The 20,205-nt window shown below is 43.1% G+C and overlaps 1 protein-coding gene across 2 annotated transcripts in view; it reads left to right on the top strand.

Moving 5' to 3' along the window:
- znf654 (zinc finger protein 654) overlaps window positions 1-20,205 on the top strand; it is a 73,238-nt gene that overhangs the window by 27,197 nt on the left and 25,836 nt on the right. For both annotated transcript variants that reach the window (XM_033032603.1, XM_033032601.1), the window contains exon 2: window positions 2,521-2,666. In XM_033032603.1, coding sequence (XP_032888494.1) covers window positions 2,521-2,666 — 146 coding nt within the window. The remainder of the gene's footprint in view (window positions 1-2,520; window positions 2,667-20,205) is intronic.

Genomic DNA, 20,205 nt, shown 5'->3' with positions numbered 1-20,205 from the left:
GTTAAAATGCAGTATTTACTACAAATGGGGGCGTGGTAGCTTTGGCTTGAAGTTGAAAGGGACTACTTACTGCAAATGGTGGCTTGTGTGCTTTGGCTTTAAGTTGAAAGGCAGTACTTACTGCAAATGGTGGCTTGGGTGCTTTGACAAAGTTGAAAGGCACTACTTGCTGCAGATTTTTTAACCTTTTTCTATGGTTTGTATGGAAACTTATTATTTAATTATGTAGAGCACTTTGGTGTCAATGCGAGTTGATTTAAAACGTGCTATATAAATAAAACTTACTAAGAAAGACTGGATAGACTCGGCTTGTACTCGCTAGAATTTAGAAGATTGAGGGGGGATCTTATAGAAACTTACAAAATTCTTAAGGGGTTGGACAGGCTAGATGCAGGAAGATTGTTCCTGATGTTGGGGAAGTCCAGAACAAGGGGTCACAGTTTAAGGATAAGGGGGAAATCTTTTAGGACCTAGATGAGGAAAACATTTTTCACACAGAGAGTGGCGAATCTCTGGAATTCTCTGCCACAGAAGGTAGTTGAGGCCAGTTCATTGGCTATATTTAAGAGGGAGTTAGATGTGGCCCTTGTGGCTAAAGGGATCAGGGGGTATGGAGAGAAGGCAGGTACAGGATACTGAGTTGGATGATCAGCCATGATCATATTGAATGGCGGTGCAGGCTCGAAGGGCCAAATGGCCTACTTCTGCACCTATTTTCAATGTTTCTATGTTTCTATTGGTGACCTGTGTTCAGCCCTGAACTATGGTATGTGTGTTTGCATTGTCTCCCCCTGCATGCATAAGTTTCTGCCAGGGGCTCTGGTTTCTTCCAACATCGCGAAGACATAAGGATTCATAAGATTCAGATTCAGATTCAACTTTAATTGTCATTGTCAGTGTACAGTACAGAGACAACAAAATGCAGTTAGCATCTCCCTGGAAGAGCGACATAGAATATGATTTCAATAAAAAATCTATTTACATGCATACAGTCATAGTGTTTTTCCTGTGGGAGGAGTGTCCGGGGGGGGGGGGGGGGGGGGGGGGGGGGGGGGGGGTTGTTGGCAGTCACCGAGGTACATTGTTGAGTAGTGTGACAGCCGCAGGGAAGAAGCTGTTCCTGGACCTGCTGGTCCGGCAACGGAGAGACCTGTAGCGCCTCCCAGATGGTAGGAGGGTAAACAGTCCATGGTTGGGGTGAGAGCAGTCCTTGGCGATGCTGAGCGCCCTTCGCAGACAACGCTTGCTTTGGACAGACTCAATGGAGGGGAGTGAGGAACCGGTGATGCGTTGGGCAAAATTCATAAATTGGTCTGCGCGCGTGTGTGTGTCCGTGCGCATGCGCACGTGTGAGAGAATCTGAGGGGTATTGTTGAGAATGTGGGTGAAGAAAGTGATATTTGTGAAATTGAGTTCTTGAAGGACAGCACATGCTTAATGTGTCGAGGGCCATGGAGTAATTCCATGTTGTATTACTCTTATTCAGTAACCTTATAACTGCTAATAATTATTTGTGTGGATAAAGGGACAGAAGTCAAGAGGTTGCTTGTTATCCTTTTAACAATGACCGGTGAAGGAAAGATGAATTGAAAATTGAAGTTTTCAGATAATGGTCAGGTGGGAAGCAAAATCTTGTGGTGGAGGGTGGAAATTACATTAAAAAATATAGACTAAGTTAACGTGCAGGAGACATATAGTTGGAATTTAACATGGGGAAGCATAATGTTGTCTGCATCTGAGTTAAGACAAGTATGGTACTTTGTGGAGGTACATGGCAATTTGAATGTACAATAATCAAAAAGCTCATGGAATGTTTGCCTTTAAATGTGAGCGTGTGGCTTATGAAAGTGTAGAAGAAATTCTTCTGCTTGTTGTAGCTTCTATCTTCTCTGCTTGCCTCTTATATCATCCTTGCAACCACACATGTTCTTGCAGATCTAAATGAGCTTATGGCCTTGCTGCCATAGCCGTCTCCTGAAGCAAAGCATTTTGATTACTGGTAGCCTCGGATAGCAGACTCTTAGCCCTTGCTGCCATCTGACAGCTTGCTCTGTCGAAGGCCAATAAAACGTTTAAAAATGTTTTTTAAAAAATGAAAGAAGTGGTGCAATCATTTTTTTAATTAGTTCATAAAATCTAATTAAAGACAATGGGAGGCATTTAGCTGTACTTTTCAATCTAGGTCAGTAACTCTATTTAAATGGATGGAATTGGGATATTTCCAGCAATAACCTGGCTTAAGTTGAGGAGCCAGATGTCAAGTGCATGTCGCCCCTCAACTCAGTGTCACTGAACTCTTTCTTTGGATGTGTTAAGTTGAGCACTGGAGTGGGAGATTAAATTTTGTAACCTGAAAGCCATATGTCCAATTTAATGTTTTGCTAATTTTTATATATGAGATCAACTGAAGTGTAAAGTTTAAAATAAAGATTTACATTTCATCTACAAACTTTCAGAAACTGATGCAAAAAGTAGCAGGCACAGAAATCAGCCAATAACTTTCTGCCTTCTCTCAAACAGGTAACTGAATGGCATGCTGGAAAATGGCAGGTGCCTTTGCCACTACTTCAAGTGCTTAAAAATGCTATTTGCTGTTTTACCAAAGCAAGACCACTTCTCGCTGCAGAATGTGAACATGTTCAATATGTCTTGAGCCGGCTGGCTTTGTAAGTAGCTTTTAATTAATCTATTTTAGTATCTGGCTTAAACACATTACTATCATTACAGTAAAACTCTGTTATAATGCCACAGTAGAGACTTTGATGGTGTTTTCTGGGCTGATTTTATGATCTATTGGATGTTATCTCTTGTAATATCCCAAAATGCTTTAAATTCTTATTTTTGAGTTGTTGCCCAGTACAGGTCCACCACCAATTTTCCGGCAATTTCTTTAATGCAGCCAAAATTCTCAGAGCCCACTTGAACTCCCCCCCCCCCCCCCCCCAAACCCACACCCCCTCTTCCCCCCCAGAATACCTCCCGGGACTTCCGCAGCTAACTGGCATGTCGAATATGTCTCCTGAGGCCGGGACTCTGGAACAGTCCAGTGCCGGTAGATCCATGCCCATAGCCAACATCCGAGGCCAACTTTGCGGGCCTGTATTGCTGTCCCCGATGGCCTAGGCAGACCGTTTTGTGCCGTTTGACTTCTCGGAGGTTGTGACCTCTGTTGGTCCGGCAAAATCTGATTATCCAGCAAGTCTCTAGAACCAAGGTGCTGGAAAATCTGTAGTAAACCTATAGTATAAATTTTGTGGTGAACCTGGTATGATCTGGATGAGTTTAAACAGAGTAAAATAAAAGAGTCGGGTGAGTTTCATGGGAAACATCTTCCAGTGAGATGGATGTCAAACTGCTTATCGGAGTTTTACTGTAGGTAGTTTACAGTGAAACTGCAGTTGGTAAATATTATCTCTATTTTCTTTAAGGTAGTTATAGTAAATTGAATATGCAGGCTAATTTTGGAAGTAGGTATAATTATTGCTTTATATGAAGTACTGTTTCATGGATGACCGTGAAAGCCAAAGAGAGGTACCGTATTTCCCGGCAATGAAGACGCACCTGCGTCGAAGACCAGCCCCCAATTTAAGTTGCTAAATTTTGGAAAAAGGATGGTGGGACATGATCAAGGGTTTGGTTTCGTCCAGGGGTCGGCAACATCGCCTACGTGCCTCGGGACTAGCTGCAGTTCCCAGGTCGGATTGCTTGCCCCAGGTCTGGCTGCAGTTCCCAGATTGGTTGCGTGCCCCACGAATGGCTGCAGTTCCCCGGTCTCCTGTGTGCCACGGGACTGGCTGCAGTGCCCAGGTTGGCTCGCTTGCCCCAGGTTTGGCTGTGACACCCAGGTCAGCTGCGTGCCCCGCGAATGGCTGCAGTTCCCAGGTTGGCTCGCTCGCCTCAGGTCTGGCTGTTGTGCCCAGGTCGGCTCACTTGCCCCGCGAATGGCTGCAGTTCCCAGCTCGGCTTATTGCCCAAGGTCTGGCTGTTGCGCCCAAGGTCAGCTCGCAGGGAGAGGGGGAGAGAGAGGGGGGGGGTGGGGGGGGAGGGGGAGAGAGAGAGATGCAGGTAAATTTTCGTGCCTTTCGTACCCTTATTTTTGGGTTCAAAAATAGCGTCTTCATTGCTGGGAAATACGGTAAATTATTCCACCTGGCACTTAGATGATGCATATATAAGAACATAGGAGCAAGAGTAGGCCACAAGGCTCTTCAAGAGTGCCTCGTCATTCAGTATGATCATGGCTGATCTACTGTAGATGCATCTCTTCCCTGCTAGTTCCTCATAGCTATTAATTCCGTAATCTTGAAAATTTAAATTAAAAAAAATCTTTAAAAATGTAAATTTAAAAAAAAAAAAACCCACATTGATCTAGCCTCCACAATCCTTCGAGGCAGAGATGCTTTGGAGATTCTCCAGCCTCTGTGTGGGAAGTAGTTCCTATGCCCTTCAGTTCTATGACCACCACCTAATCTTGTAACTTTAACCCCTCATTTGACATTTTCCCATTAGTGAAAACATCTCATCTACCCTGTCACACTGCCTAAGAAGAAGGCATGTTTTAAGAAGGTCACCCTCATGTTTTTAAACTCAAAGGAATATAGATTTAATTTGTTTAGATTATGATAGGACAACCCTAGTGAATCTCTTTTGAACAGCCTCCACTGCAATCTGCCTCACAACCAAAACTTTGCCCAGCACCCCAGGTGTGACATTAATCGGTACCCCGCACAAATGTAACAATATTTACTACTCAGTTCCAACTCTATTGCAATAAAGGCCAATAAGGACGACCCCTGTTACAACCATTTGAATTGTGGAAATTCTCAATTTCCTACCCAAAAATTTGAGCAATGGAATACAGTTCACTCTTTTGGAATTTATGTGAAAAAGTAAATTAACTCAAAATGCATTTCTTAACTATCATTTTGTGATGTCTGTGCACATGATGCAGATTCATGTTACAGGAAATCACAATGTGGACTTCTGCTGGGCACAAACTCCCTGTAAGGCAGAGGGAGCCTATATGCCATTTGTATTCCTAACCACTTGATCCACCTGCCTGAAAACTTTCTAAGATCCATGCGACAAAAACTCGTTACAACATATCCTCTCATCTATTTTTGAGATATCAGTAGACATAGAAACACACACCTGAAAAAGGCCCAATTATTCTGGAAGAAGAGCACCTCATATTTCCCTTCAGTAGCTTACAACCCGACGGCAAGAGCATGGAATTCTCCACTTTTAGGTAACTCTTAAGAAAAATATCTTCCTCACCCGTGAGCTAGCTCTCTCCCCCATCTTCTCCCCCATAATCCCCCACCCCTCCACTAAAAGGTGGTTAACTAGCTCCACATGTTTTATGTATACCTCTTGGGCTCGGATCTGTCCCTAGCCAACAGATATCCTATTGGAGAATCCCCTTGACTGAGGTCCTCTGATGCCTGCCCTGATTTGTCCTGTTTTTTCTTCGCTTCCAGTTTTTTTTTTTCCCACTTCCTACTACAATCAGTCTGAAGAAGGGTTCTGACCCGAAACGTTGCCTATCCATTTTCTGCAGAGAGCCTGTCTGACCCACTGAGTTACTCTTGTGTCTGTCCATTTATTCTGGTTCTGTTTTCTGTGTGAAAACCAAATGGTGTTATTTTTGTGTTAACCACATGCTATTTGTTAGAATCCCATTGAGTTTATTTTAGTGGAAGCTTTATTTTGTTTACTATTTTATTTTCTCCCTTCTTTGTCTCTAATTTTCTTCTTTTTTTTTCATTCTGAGGGATGGTGTAAAAATGCATCTAAGATGTCTTTCTATTTCTCACTTGAACTCTGCCTGTCAATTAATTATGCACATATCCCACTGCCTCCACCATCTCCCATAGAAATTATGTAAAAATATGTAATGATGGGTATGCTAGAAAGCCTGTGTATTTTGCTGAACTGAGTTTGTTCAGTAATACCTGAATTGTATACAGACAATACTAATCATATGAGCTTCCCAATGTGCTCAAAGCCTTCTGGTTTTACATTGATTAATGAACTTCTTACTTCCGGGTATTACGATGCAGGCTGTTTCCAGGAGCTCAGTCATCATTTGCTACAATTTTGTTTTACTTGTTTTTTATTCAACTTCATAAGCAAACTTTTACCAAGTGAAAACAGGGCCAGTGATCAACACTGACAAACAAATGTGTAGGAAATATAAACTTCTGTCCTAGGCCTCCTCCATTGTCAGAGTGAGGCCCAGCGCAAATTGGAGGAACAGCACCTCATATTTCACTTGAGTAGCTTACACCCCGGCAGTATGAGGTATGAACATTGACTTCTCTAACTTCAAGTAGCCCTTGCTTTCCCTCTCTCTCTCCATCCCCTCTCACTTCCCTGTTCTCCGACCAGTCTTACTGTCTCCAACTACATTTTATCTCTGTACCGCCCATTCCACTGACATCAGTCTGAAGAAGCGTCTTGATCCGAAATGTCACCTATCCCTTCTCTCAAGAGATACTGCCTGTCCCTCTGAGTTACCCCAGCATTTTATGCCTATCTTCGATTTTAAACCAGCATCTGCAGTTCTTTCTTTCACAAAGAATTGCAGATGCTGGTTGACACAGAATATACGCACAAAATGGTGGAGTAACTCAACAGGACAAGCAAAATCTCTGGAGAGAAGGGACGGGTGACGTTTCGAGTTGAAACGTTTCGTCAGACTGAATAAGACTGAAGAACGGTCTGAACCCGAAACGTCACCCATTCCTTCTCTCCAGAGATGATGCCTGTCCTGTTAAGTTATTCCACCATTTTGTTTCTATCTTCACTGACAAACAAATGTTAGGCATGATCAGTTTTGTTACATATTGTTTTATGACTCAAGTTAGATACTGCAGAATAGCTCATTGTTCTATTTAGACACCAGATCTACTCGTTCTTTTGACTTGTCAAAACAATTGCAATCTTTTTATTTCTTTCTGCTCTCACTTTCTTTTGCTATATTTTGATGGTATCTTATTACTTAGTCTTATGCTGGCTAAAAATATAACAGGATCATTTTTCCAAGGATTTTTAATTTTAACTAGACCAAGTGGGACCCGTTGGGTCTCGTCCCCTCAATGCACACTTGCGGGGGGAGGGGGCGGCCTGCGGCATCACACACATACAAACCACACACACACACACACACACACACACACACACACACACACACACACACTAACCAACTCCCATACACACACTAACCACCTCCCACACACACACACACACACACACACACACACACACACACACACTAACCACCCCTATTGAAATTATATTAATATTATTCATTCCTTTTACCCCATTCCCCGCCCTATCCACTCACGCATAGCCCCCAACTCGCAGGCGCGGCTAGAGGGGGAGAGGGTAGAGGGAGAGGAACACAGAGGGAAACACAGGCTCAGAGAGGGAAACAGAGGCACGGGGAGGGGGGGAACAGAGGCACGGGGAGGGGGGGAACAGAGGCACGGGGAGGGGGGGAACAGAGGCACGGGGAGGGGGGGAACAGAGGCACGGGGAGGGGGGGAACAGAGGCACGGGGAGGGGGGCACAGAGGCACGGGGGGGGAACAGAGGCACGGGGGGGGCACAGAGGCACGGGGGGGGGCACAAGCACGGGGGGGGCACAGAGGCACGGGGGGGCCACAGAGGCACAGGGGGGGCACAGAGGTATGGGGAGGGGCACAGAGGCCGACACAGAGGCACAGAGAGGGGGGGGGAGGGAGCGTGAGGGGGCAGAGAGGGAGCATGGAGGGGGGGGGCAGAAAGGGAGGGGGTAGAGTTTGAGAGGTGGGTGGGGGGTGCGTCGTCAGAGGGGAGGGCTGGTTCCTAAAGGCTGCAGGCTGCACCCAAGTACGAGGGGAGTGGTCCGGGGGGGGTGACGTAACTCGCAGCACGAACAAGAAGACAGCAGGGATTTTTTCCAAGGTTTTTCGGCAGCGACGGACTGGACCCGAGAGCTCTAGTACAGGGCCTGACTTGCTCGTTCTTCACTCGCAGCGCGTGCCACAGTCTTCAGCTATGATCTTTGGTATTCAGTCGACAGGGCGACTTTGGTATACGGGTGGAGGAGGGAGGGGTGGGAAGTGACATCAGTTGCAGCACGAGCAGACGGCAGGCAGGCAGATCCATCGTCACGTCATCAGCGAAAAACAGGCATTTTGATTTCAAAGTTTTATTGGATTTGTGAAGATTTTTATTAATAACTAGATTAAAAAATAAAGCACTACATTTTCAGATAAGCCAATTTCAGACTCCAGAGGGTAAATCTCTACCGGAATATGTAAAAATGTTCCCGTTTGCGTGTCGTTTTTGTGAGAAGATGTGAAAACACTCACACTCGCACACTCAGAGTTTTATAGTTATAAGGATAATAGCATATTCTTTGAGAAATCTTAAAAATGTATTTAAATGTTATTTACCATTATATTTAGTTTAATCATATTTCCTATTTCAAGGTACAAACTAAATGAAAGTTGTTTCTTAATTTCTTTAAATCTTTAAAATCTGTCTAAGCATAAAAAATGTGCAATTTATTTGTATGAGAAGCTGATTCCATTAGTAATACTGAGCATCGTCCTTTGATGTCTGGTACATTCACAATTGGAGCTCAGACCTTGATGCACTGATACAAGAATCATAGGCTTTTGCACTAAAAACAATTTGTTGGAAGTACTCAAGTCAAGAAACATCATTGGAGAATTAAATAATTACTCTTTGGAGAACTAGGGTTAGGTGGAAAGCATTTTTCATCCATTGCTCTTGTATTTATTGACTTGGACTGACTACCAATTTAACTCTTCAATGTTAAAATCCTTATCCTTGTTTTCAAATGACTTGCCCTGCCTACACCACATCCCATGTTTCGCCATTTCCCCAACAAATTTGCCAGATTTATGTACTCGATCAATTCTGACATCTTGTTCATTCACTGTTATAATTTCTCAACTATTTATAGCCATGCTTTAAGCTTGCCTCTAGGTTATGGAATTTGTGTTCTGAATCCCTATGTCTTTAACATCTCTACTCCTGTCAAAGAAGGAACTGCAGATGCTGGTTTAAATTGAAGGTAGACACAAAATGCTTGAGTAACTCAGCAGGTGAGGCAGCATCTCTGGAGAGAAGGAATGGGCGACGTTTTGCCACGGTAATAATGCTGCATAAGAAGTTGTTGCTTCAAGTAAAGAGTCAGTTGGTAAAACAATCTCAATGTCCACCCTCTGGCATGCTCACAATCTCTCTCGATAAATGAATGATATTGAACATCAAGATCAGTGTAGTCAACATTAAACATGTTCACTTCTAATTCTAAGCACACGGCATTGGGGGTTCAGTATTGATGTGGATAGAGAACTGGCTGGCAAACAGGAAGCAAAGAGTAGGAGTAAACGGGTCCTTTTCACAATGGCAGGCAGTGACTAGTGGGGTACCGCAAGGCTCAGTGCTGGGACCCCAGCTATTTACAATATATATTAATGATCTGGATGAGGGAATTGAAGGCAATATCTCCAAGTTTGCGGATGACACTAAGCTGGGGGGCAGTGTTAGCTGTGAGGAGGATGCTAGGAGACTGCAAGGTGACTTGGATAGGCTGGGTGAGTGGGCAAATGTTTGGCAGATGCAGTATAATGTGGATAAATGTGAGGTTATCCATTTTGGTGGCAAAAACAGGAAAGCAGAATATTATCTGAATGGTGGCCGACTAGGAAAAGGGGAGATGCAGCGAGACCTGGGTGTCATGGTACACCAGTCATTGAAAGTAGGCATGCAGGTGCAGCAGGCAGTGAAGAAAGCGAATGGTATGTTAGCTTTCATAGCAAAAGGATTTGAGTATAGGAGCAGGGAGGTTCTACTGCAGTTGTACAGGGTCTTGGTGAGACCACACCTGGAGTATTGCGTACAGTTTTGGTCTCCCAATCTGAGGAAGGACATTATTGCCATAGAGGGAGTGCAGAGAAGGTTCACCAGACTGATTCCTGGGATGTCAGGACTGTCTTATGAAGAAAGACTGGATAGACTTGGTTTATGCTCTCTAGAATTTAGGAGATTGAGAGGGGATCTTATAGAAGCTTACAAAATTCTTAAGGGGTTGGACAGGCTAGATGCAGGAAGATTGCTCCCGATGTTGGGGAAGTCCAGGACAAGGGGTCACAGCTTAAGGATAAGGGGGAAATCCTTTAAAACCGAGATGAGAAGAACTTTTTTCACACAGAGAGTGGTGAATCTCTGGAACTCCCTGCCACAGAGGGTAGTCGAGGCCAGTTCATTGGCTATATTTAAGAGGGAGTTAGATGTGGCCCTTGTGGCTAAGGGGATCAGAGGGTATGGAGAGAAGGCAGGTACGGGATACTGAGTTGGATGATCAGCCATGATCATATTGAATGGCGGTGCAGGCTCGAAGGGCCGAATGGCCTACTCCTGCACCTAATTTCTATGTCTATGTTTCTATGTGCAGTTGCTGAAAGTGGTTAGACTGAGGACATTCTCATGGGGTATTATTGGCAGAAATATCCAGATTCTAAGTACAGGTGCACAACCCTTTATCCGAAAGCCTTGGGACCAGACACTTTTCGTAATTCGGAATTTTTCGGCTTTCGGAATGGAAGATTTTTAGCGTAGATTTTAACGGCTGGCTCAGTGGTAGAGTGCTCGGCTCATATAGAAACATAGAAAAAAACATAGAAATTAGGTGCAGGAGTAGGCCATTCGGCCCTTCGAGCCTGCACCGCCATTCAATATGATCATGGCTGATCATCCAACTCGGTATCCCGTACCTGCCTTCTCTCCATACCTTCTGATCCCCTTAGCCACAAGGGCCACATCTAACTCCCTCTTAAATATAGCCAATGAACTGGCCTCGACTACCCTCTGTGGCAGAGAGTTCCAGAGATTCACCACTGTCTGTGTGAAAAAAGTTCTTCTCATCTCGGTTTTAAAGGATTTCCCCCTTATCCTTAAGCTGTGACCCCTTGTCCTGGACTTCCCCAACATCGGGAGCAATCTTCCTGCATCTATCCTGTCCAACCCCTTAAGAATTTTATAAGTTTCTATAAGATCCCCTCTCAATCTCCTAAATTCTAGAGAGTATAAACCAAGTCTATCCAGTCTTTCTTCATAAGACAGTCCTGACATCCCAGGAATCAGTCTGGTGAACCTTCTCTGCACTCCCTCTATGGCAATAATGTCCTTCCTCAGATTTGGAGACCAAAACTGTACGCAATACTCCAGGTGTGGTCTCACCAAGACCCTGTACAACTGCAGTAGAACCTCCCTGCTCCTATACTCAAATCCTTTTGCTATGAAAGCTAACATACCATTCGCTTTCTTCACTGCCTGCTGCACCTGCATGCCTACTTTCAATGACTGGTGTACCATGACACCCAGGTCTCGCTGCATCTCCCCTTTTCCTAGTCGGCCACCATTTAGATAATAGTCTGCTTTCCTGTTTTTGCCACCAAAATGGATAACCTCATATTTATCCACATTATACTGCATCTGCCAAACATTTGCCCACTCACCCAGCCTATCCAAGTCACCTTGCAGTCTCCTAGCATCCTCGCAAGGTCGCGAGTTTGCGCCTCGATCCCGGCAGTTACTCGATCGCGAGTTTGAGTCTTCAATGTAGTTTTTTCTTGCAGAATTGGAGAGAATAGGGAGGGTTAGGCTGGGATCATTCTCTGCGAGATGATCTTAGTGCGGGAGACAAGTGTAGGAGAGGTGTACTGACTGTGTGGGCAGAACTTTGGAAGTGATTGCCCACCATTCTCAAAAGCCGCTGTGTCTCCCTGTCCCTGGGATAGCAGGGGGCGATCAAACAGCACAATACCCCCCTCCCCCTCCAACTCCAGAGGAATCCGCTCCCCGATCGGGGAGCGGCTTCTGGTGGTCCTGACGTCTCCGACCAGTTTGCAGTTTTCCTCTGGAGTTGGAACGGGGCTGGGCTGCTGCTGGCTGTGGGTCTCTGGGATCTCCGTGCTTGCAGTGGGCCTGGGGGTCGGTGTCCCGTTGGTCCTGAAGTCTCCGGTGACTGTCACTGACCTGCTGGCATCGCCGACGTGAAGACAGTGCAAAGACCCCGCGCCGGTGCAATGGGCGGGGAGCTGGAGAGGGGAGGGAAGGGGTCACACACATGGCCGGGAAGCAGAGGGGTGTAGGTGGGGTGAAACTGAAGGGAGTGACAATCTGCTGCTGCCTGCCCGCTGAGTTAAAAAGTTCCCACGCAAGACTCACGATACACTGTGTATCGTGAGTCTACCGTGGGAACTTTTTAACTCAGCGGGCAGGCAGCAGCAGATTGTCAATTATTAACCCTCCCGCGCAATATACCCTCACCTTCTCTTTTATGAATGGGGATTTAGTTCCCCTTTCTTCGAGGACCGACCGGAGGTTCCGCTGTCACCTCTGCGGGCCGCCCTCGGTGAACGTCTTCAAGGACCTTTCTTCAAGGACCGAAAAAATGTCCGCTATTCGGAGCTTTTCGTTATTTGGAATTTCGGATAAAAGGTTGTGCACCTGTAGTTAGTCTCTTCCTTTTGTGGTAGGTATGATTAAAGCTAGTGGTTCTCATTGGTGCATGTTTTACTAGAATGCCATGATTGATCCAAAACTGTTGATATAAAAAGGCAATATCGCCTCATCTCTGCGATTCAGTATATCATCCATATCTAGAGCAAGGCTGTAGTGAAGTTGAAGCACATTTGACTTATTGAAACACAGCTGAAAATCTCTGTGCAGGTGTTGAGTGATTTTGGGTTAATAGCATTTCCCAAATCAATTCCATCACTTCCGTGATGATTTGCTGTATTTATATGTTTAATATACGGCAGTGATTTGTTTCTATACTTTAATGGACCCAATATTTTAAATGTAATTTATTTGTCCTAGTGCTATTACATAAAAACAGGAACCATTTATCATCAATAAATAGTACGATACTTTATTGTCACATGTGAAAAGTCACAGTGATATTCTTTGGTTTGCATACCCAAGGTAAATACCAAAGGTCTGCAAAGAGTCGCCACATAAAGGGTGCTGACACTGTAACAAAGTATCCCATGCCAGGTACTCCTTTGTTCTCCTCCTCCCTCCCCCCCCCCCCCCCATCTCCTCCTCAATTTAATATCTGAAGCTGAGAGTTCAAGCAGATTTTACCATTAAGTGTCCTGAACACTCAGTTGTGAGTAAACAACTGATATTTTAGATCATTCTAAAAAATTGGGGAAATCTTTTTTAATTTTGCAATTCTGCAGACTTTATTCTCACTGTGTACTGTTGCTCAAACAGAATAATGTATTATGCTTGTCATTAATAGGGGATGAAAGAAACAAATTTACAGATCAAAACTTATTAACTACAAATACTGATGGGGATTGGAGTCTTCTAATTTGACATTTGACAAAATGAGTTCTGAAAGCAAAATATGTATGCGTGTCTTTTAAAATTGGTCTAAACGATAAAAGTGATTATGAATTTTGATTTGTGTTATAAATCTGGGCTGTCACAGCAAGTGAAAAAGAAATGATATAAATCAAAATGATGGCTAGTAAAATCGAATGTGCAGATTTATATTAATAGGTACCAAGTTGGAAATAAAACTTGACAGTATTTAATTAACAGACTACACAATGGAATTCATTTTGAAACCATTTGGCCTGCAGTAGTGGGTCAGGATTACTAAGAAGAAATGTATGGAAGAAATTCATCGTCTTGATTGTTGTGCACCAAGTTATTAATTCTGCTGAAGAGAACAGAGCAGAACATTTGGGGCTTTTTTTGACATTGCTGGGGATATTAATATTGTTTTGTTGTGCCAGTCCTGTCTGGGTAACAGAGGAGATTTATCCCTGTATTCCCGAGGAGGGCAATAAAAGGTAATTAATTCAGAATCCAGTTCCACTTTCTGTGAACAAATTGACATTTGAAGTCTTCTTGGCATCCGCATCATCTGGGTCATATTCAAGCACAAAATACATAAAATGGTAAAATAATCTCAGAAAATAAATACAACATAATGTATTAAAAATATGAAAGTCTGCTGTGATCTGTAAATGTGCAATACCAGAAACCAAATGAAAAAGTCCATTCAATTCATAAAGAAAATAATCTTTTAAATACATTCTAAAATCTTTTATGTATTTTTATTATAAGATTGGCTCGTGCAAATGTAACAAATGCATGATTTTTTCTCTCAAGAATCGAGGGTATTCAGACTATTTGAAAACATATAACTTTTTCATAAATATCTATTGATAGAAGACATTTCACATTTATTAGGGCCTGTAAACTTAGTATCCAAGATGAATTGTATCACAGGTGATTTTTGTGACAAAGCAAAATTCAATTATTTTTAAATTGGTATTTTTATGTGTACTGTTGACTATGTACATTTTTGTAGGCAGTCTTTTATAATCCTTCTGCCACCCATATTTGGTTCTTTGTGCTCCTAACACAGCGACTCAGTGTTTGTGTTTTCCAGGATGCTGCTGGTTCTGTTTTGAGTAGATACAAGTCAAGGATTTCTTTGAGCTGATGACGATGTTAAAATGTTTGAGATCTAAGCTACTTAAAGCATTCCTCTTCTCAAGGAAGTTTTAGTATCTCGGTGTCAGTCAATTGGATGATATATATCAGTGTAATACTTTTCTGCGGACTTTAGCGTGGGAGAGGATTTTGACATTGGTTCCTCCAGTGGATTTGTTGGCTTTTGCCGAGACAAATCTGCTGGTACCTCTCTGGTTTTAAGAAGCCTTGTGTAGTAACCCACACCTCTGACACATGTAGGGCAGGCAGTGACAGGTTTGAGTTCTTGATCTTAGAACAATCATCAGCTGAGTAAAATATATTCTCATATACTGGAGTGAGCTTATTAATGTTGCTTCATTGAGCAATCACATCTGAGATATGGAAACATCTACATTTTCTAGGATTTTATTAATGTATTGTGATTGTTGGATGGTGGTGTTTTGCAGTGCAGATGGCTTTTAGAGCATCTATTCTTTGGGGAGGCTGTTCAAAGGACTGGCCACTTCCCTCTTGCACAATGAGTTGGTGACAGCCTGGAGCTGTGTTTCTGAATGCAGACATAAGTGTGTTTTTGTGCATGGTAGCTTGTGTGTGGTAGCTTGATGGCTCAGGGTGTAGTGCCCAATGTTCTGAAGTAAAGACAACAAGATTGAACAATCCTTTTTTCTGTCGATTCTGGTAGGGAGTTAGTTGAAGGTAAGGTGCACTGTTGTGGTGAGGCAGATTGAGAAGGTAAGAGTAATATTACCATCCAAAGGATGGTCGGTGGGGGCGCTGCAATGGCGGCAGCCCTGTCAGCAGCGCGTTAGTTTTTTCAACTTTTTTAATTTTTTTAGTATGTTTTAAAGTATGTCTTTAATGTTTCTTTGTGTGTTTTGTGTGGGGGGGGTGAGGGGGAAACCGTTTCGGCCGCCTCCTCCATGGAGAGGCGACTTTTTCTAGGTCGCCTCCCCGTGGCCTAACAGCAAGGATCGGCGCGTCCTTTCCCGGAGACGCGCTCGGGGCTTCAGAGGCGGGCGCAGCGTGGACTCTCGGCGTGGAGCGGGCGAGCCCTCGCTGGAGGGGAGCGCTCCGTTTCGCTGGCCCGGGGCAGCCGGCAGCCTGAGAGTTTCAGCTGGCGCGGCGTCCGCAGCCCGGGATCCCTCGTGGGGGACCCGGGGGAAGAAGAAGCCATCACTGCCGGCCTGTGGCCAACTTCTACCGCGGGCGCGGTGGCGACTTACCATCACCCCTGGAGGGGAGCTTCGACCGCCGGCCCTGCGGTCTGCGGTGCTTCTGGCTGCGGCGCGGCGGGAACTTTAAACTTTAAATCTTCGACCGCCGGCCTGCGGCCTACACCAACTTAAAGCCGCGGTTTCCGGTGGGGAAGAGCCTACTCTGGACTTACCTGGATTTGTACCTTGTCCTTTTACCATCTGGACGCCCGCAGCAACGGCTGCGGAGGGTTGAGGTCCCGACCACGGGGGAAAATGGAGGAGGACTGGCCAAATTGTGTGCCTTCCACCACAGTGATGAATGCTGCGGTGGATGTTTATGTTAAATTTTTATTGTGTTTTTGTGTGTGTTCTTTATCATTGTACTGCTGCTGACATATTCATTTCACTTGCACTTATGTGCAATGTGACAAATAAACCGTATTGTATTGTGTTGTATTGTATATCAGAGCCTTGTTTGATCTTAGTCTGCATTAAGATCAGGTCTTTCAAGGACTGTTGGTTAAAGTCATAAAGGGCCTGTCCCACGAGCATGCGACTCCATGCGGCAAGTGCGACCTAAAGGGCCGGTCCTACCAGCATGCACCTGCATGCGGCAAGCGCGACCAAACCAGAAGCGGGGGCCGCGCGGAGGTCGAGTGAGTGACATGAAGTTCGAGCGAAGTCCGAGGGAAGTTACCGCGCAGAATTTTTGAACACGGTTAGTTTTTCGGAGCCCCGCGCGATGTCGGGTCCAGCAGCGCACAACTCCATACGGCTCCGGCGATTGAAGTAGGACCGCCCCCGCGAGGCCGTACGGCTCAAGCGACCACGTTAAGTCGCGCTTGCCGCATGCAGGTGGGACCGGCCCTTTTGGTCGCGCTTGCCGCATGGAGTCGCATTCTCATGGGACAGGCCCTTAACTTGCTTGTGATTGTGTAGCAGAGGTCGAAGCGATTAATTTTTGAGGCAATGAAATTTTGATACACAAATGTTTTTGCAATACCAGAAAAGTATAGTCATACTAATAAAAAGCAGCAAAAACCAACACAACATATTAGTTATAATATTAAAATATATTTGATAATACATCTATGGAATACACATTAGATTTTCAACATCAGCAGATTTGTTCCAAAGAATTATGGCATTCTACTCTGGTCTTTAATTAGATATTGAGTAACATTCAATTAACAATTCAATTATTTTATACGTACACATTTGCAAATAAATTTTATATTTTGTATGAAATATCCTATTCAAGTTGTGATAGCTGCTGCATTTGGGTAGTTTGCAGACTCCCGCACGACAACTCATACATTTTCGTTCAGCCTCACTTGCCCGAATGGTTTGCACTTTATGTGCGTCAGCAACTAAGAAATGGTTGTGGGTAAATGCCTTTCTAACTCTTGTATTCTCAATTATGGATCATTGGTTAAAAACTGGGTGTATTAACCGCATAAAAGAGAGCAATAAGGAAGATAGAAGTAACCGCAGACAACGAGAAAACGTCAATATATCTGGACCATATGAATGTAATTAAATTGAGAAGGATGTGCTACCTGACACCTCTAAAGGACCAACTAAAAAGATAGCCAAGAAACTTCGTAAGTACGATGTAAATTACTTGAAAAATGGTTTTTCACAGACTGGAGATGAACTGGCTCCATTATGTGTAATTTGTCATGAAATTTTAACAAATGAGCATGAAGCCTTCCAACTTAAAGCACCATTCCGAATCGAAACATATCGAATACAAAGACAAATCTGTGGAATTTTCCAAAAATAAACTTAAAGATTAAAAAAAAAACCTCAGAAAAGAATGTGGGGCCTGAAGTGAGAATTAAAAAAAGCCTTACTAGCCTCATAAATGGTGTTGCTCTTAATAGCGAAAAATGGCACACCGGAGACAATTGGCAAAACTTTGGTCAAGCCTACTGCAAAGATAGTGGCAGAAGTAATGATTGGAGATGACGCAAAAAGGTTTTTTGATCGTATTTGTCTCTCAAATAATACTGTTCATCAAAGAATCACCAAAATTGCTGATAATATAAAACATATTATTATCCGACATCCATCAGAATCGTTATTATGCATTACAGGCAGACAAATCCACTGACATTGCGAATTTTGCAAACGCTTTGGTGTTTGTTAGGTATGAAAAAGACCAAAAGCTTCATAACGACCTTTTATTTTGCCAACCGAGGCCAGAACATATGACTGGAGAAGAAATCTTTAACATTATGGATGAATTTATGCAACAAAACAAACTTGACTGGAAGCATTGTGTTGGAATAAGCAAAGACGGAGCGAAGGCCATAGTCGGATCTAAAAATGGGCTTGTTTCAAGGATCAAAAATATTGCACCAGATGCAAAATCGACACATTGTTGTATACACAGAGAAGCTTTGGCTACACATATGATGTCTGCAGCCCTTAAAGTTCTAAACAAAGCAGTGAATATCATAAATTATATTAAAGGACATCTGTTAAATGCCCGACTTTTCTCACAACTGTGTGAAGAAATGAGTAGTAATCATACCCAATTTATTTTCTGTACCGAGGTTTGTTGGCTTTATCGTGGAAAAGTGTTGACTCGTTTATTTGAACTCCGGAATTAACTACTGGTTTTTCTTAATGAAAACTTCGATTTGAAAGAATGTTTTCAAGACTGGCGCTGGCTCTGTCAATTGGCATATCTGGCAAACATATTTTCTGTTTTAAATAATCTTAATTCGTCCTTACAAGGCAAGGAAATTTCTATATTTCACGTTCAAGATAAGGTGAGCTAATTTGTGGCAAAAGTGAGTTGTTAATGGAGAAGTGGACTCTTTTCCATCTCCATGAATTACAGACGAGTTCGAGCGAACAAATTGAAGACGGTGTGATGATTATTATAATACAGTATTTACAGCGTTTATAGATGAATCTAGAAAAGTATTTCCCTGAATTGGACATAGATATTGAGTAGATAAGATACCCATTCAACATAAATCAGTGCCAAAATAGTACATTTATCTCGTTAATCTCATAATACATCTATCTTAGAAACATAGAAACATAGAAATTAGGTGCAGGAGTAGGCCATTCGGCCCTTCTAGCCTGCACCGCCATTCAATATGATCATGGCTGATCATCCAACTCAGTATCCCGTACCTGCCTTCTCTCCATACCCTCTGATCCCCTTAGCCACAAGGGCCACATCTAACTCCCTCTTAAATATAGCCAATGAACTGGCCTCGACTACCCTCTGTGGCAGGGAGTTCCAGAGATTCACCACTCTCTGTGTGAAACTCTCTTGTTGCTAAACTAATCCCATAATATGAAATGAATATGTCTTAAACACAGCGAGTTTTTTCCAAATTTTGGTTTTGTATATGCCTTTCCGCAACAACTTCTGCCAGCCATATACATCTGGCATTTGTCAGATTAAAAAATAATATTATAATAATATAATATTGGGAAAGGCTGCACTGGGTCTTGTGTTTAGACTCCTTTTACTTTGTCATTATTATAAAGCTGAATTACATATTTTTTCAAAGGAAGGTGTGTGGCAATGTTTTTATTTTAGCACTATTCAAGGGAGTACAGCCCCCAAATTAATTTGGCTCATTTTCTGAAAATTAGTTTAATTGAATGAATAGTAAAGTTGTATTGGAATATTTGTAGCATATAATTTAAACTATTTACACAAGCGAGAGCTTGCATAAAAAATTGTCAAATCAAATTTTCAGATGTAAGCATATTGGTAGAAAGGTACAGCTGTGACAAATGGTCCAAAATGTAGCCAGTGCTTCCCAGAGATATGGAAGTAATTTCAAAGAATGAAAATCATTAAAAGAACAGATAGCTTTAAACTGGTGTGATCAAGATAGAATACTGTTTCTTTATTGCTATTATTATTTTGCGTTCAAAAAAATGTAATTAGATGATGATCGTTTTAAAAATGTACGTTCTTGATCATTTTTACAAATACAGCTTGAGTTGAATTTCCTGGGCAGACAGTTGCTTGTTTTTATATAGTGCTTTTTACATTGGCAAAATACCTGAAGGCATTTAAAAGGCATTATCAAAAAACACTTGGCTTATTGATTTTGTTTTTATGCCTGTTGGCGTTAAGCAATCAATCATTGGCTTCAGTCAGTTTGAAGAAGGGTCTTGACCCGAAACGTCACCCATTCCTTCTCTCCAGAGATGCAACCTGTCCCGCTGAGTTACTCCAGCATTTTACCTTCAATTTAAACCAGCATCTGCAGTTCTTTCCTACACGCTTCAGTCAGTTTGTTCTCTTTGCTGATTTCTTGGCCACAAGAGCATGAGCATCAAAAAGGTAATATGTCCCAAGGGATTTTAAAATAATCATCTGTGATTTCTATTCCTGATTATCAACAAGAACATTTTGACAGAAGTACATTTGGGGGGGGGGGGGGTAGATGTGTCTTCTGTCTTTGTCAGACTGCAGGTGGGGT

This window comes from Amblyraja radiata, chromosome 14 (genome assembly GCF_010909765.2).
Source record: "Amblyraja radiata isolate CabotCenter1 chromosome 14, sAmbRad1.1.pri, whole genome shotgun sequence".
Classification (NCBI taxonomy): domain Eukaryota; kingdom Metazoa; phylum Chordata; class Chondrichthyes; order Rajiformes; family Rajidae; genus Amblyraja; species Amblyraja radiata.
The sequence above is the reverse complement of the archived record's forward strand: the minus strand, read 5'-3'. Positions and strand labels throughout refer to the sequence as shown.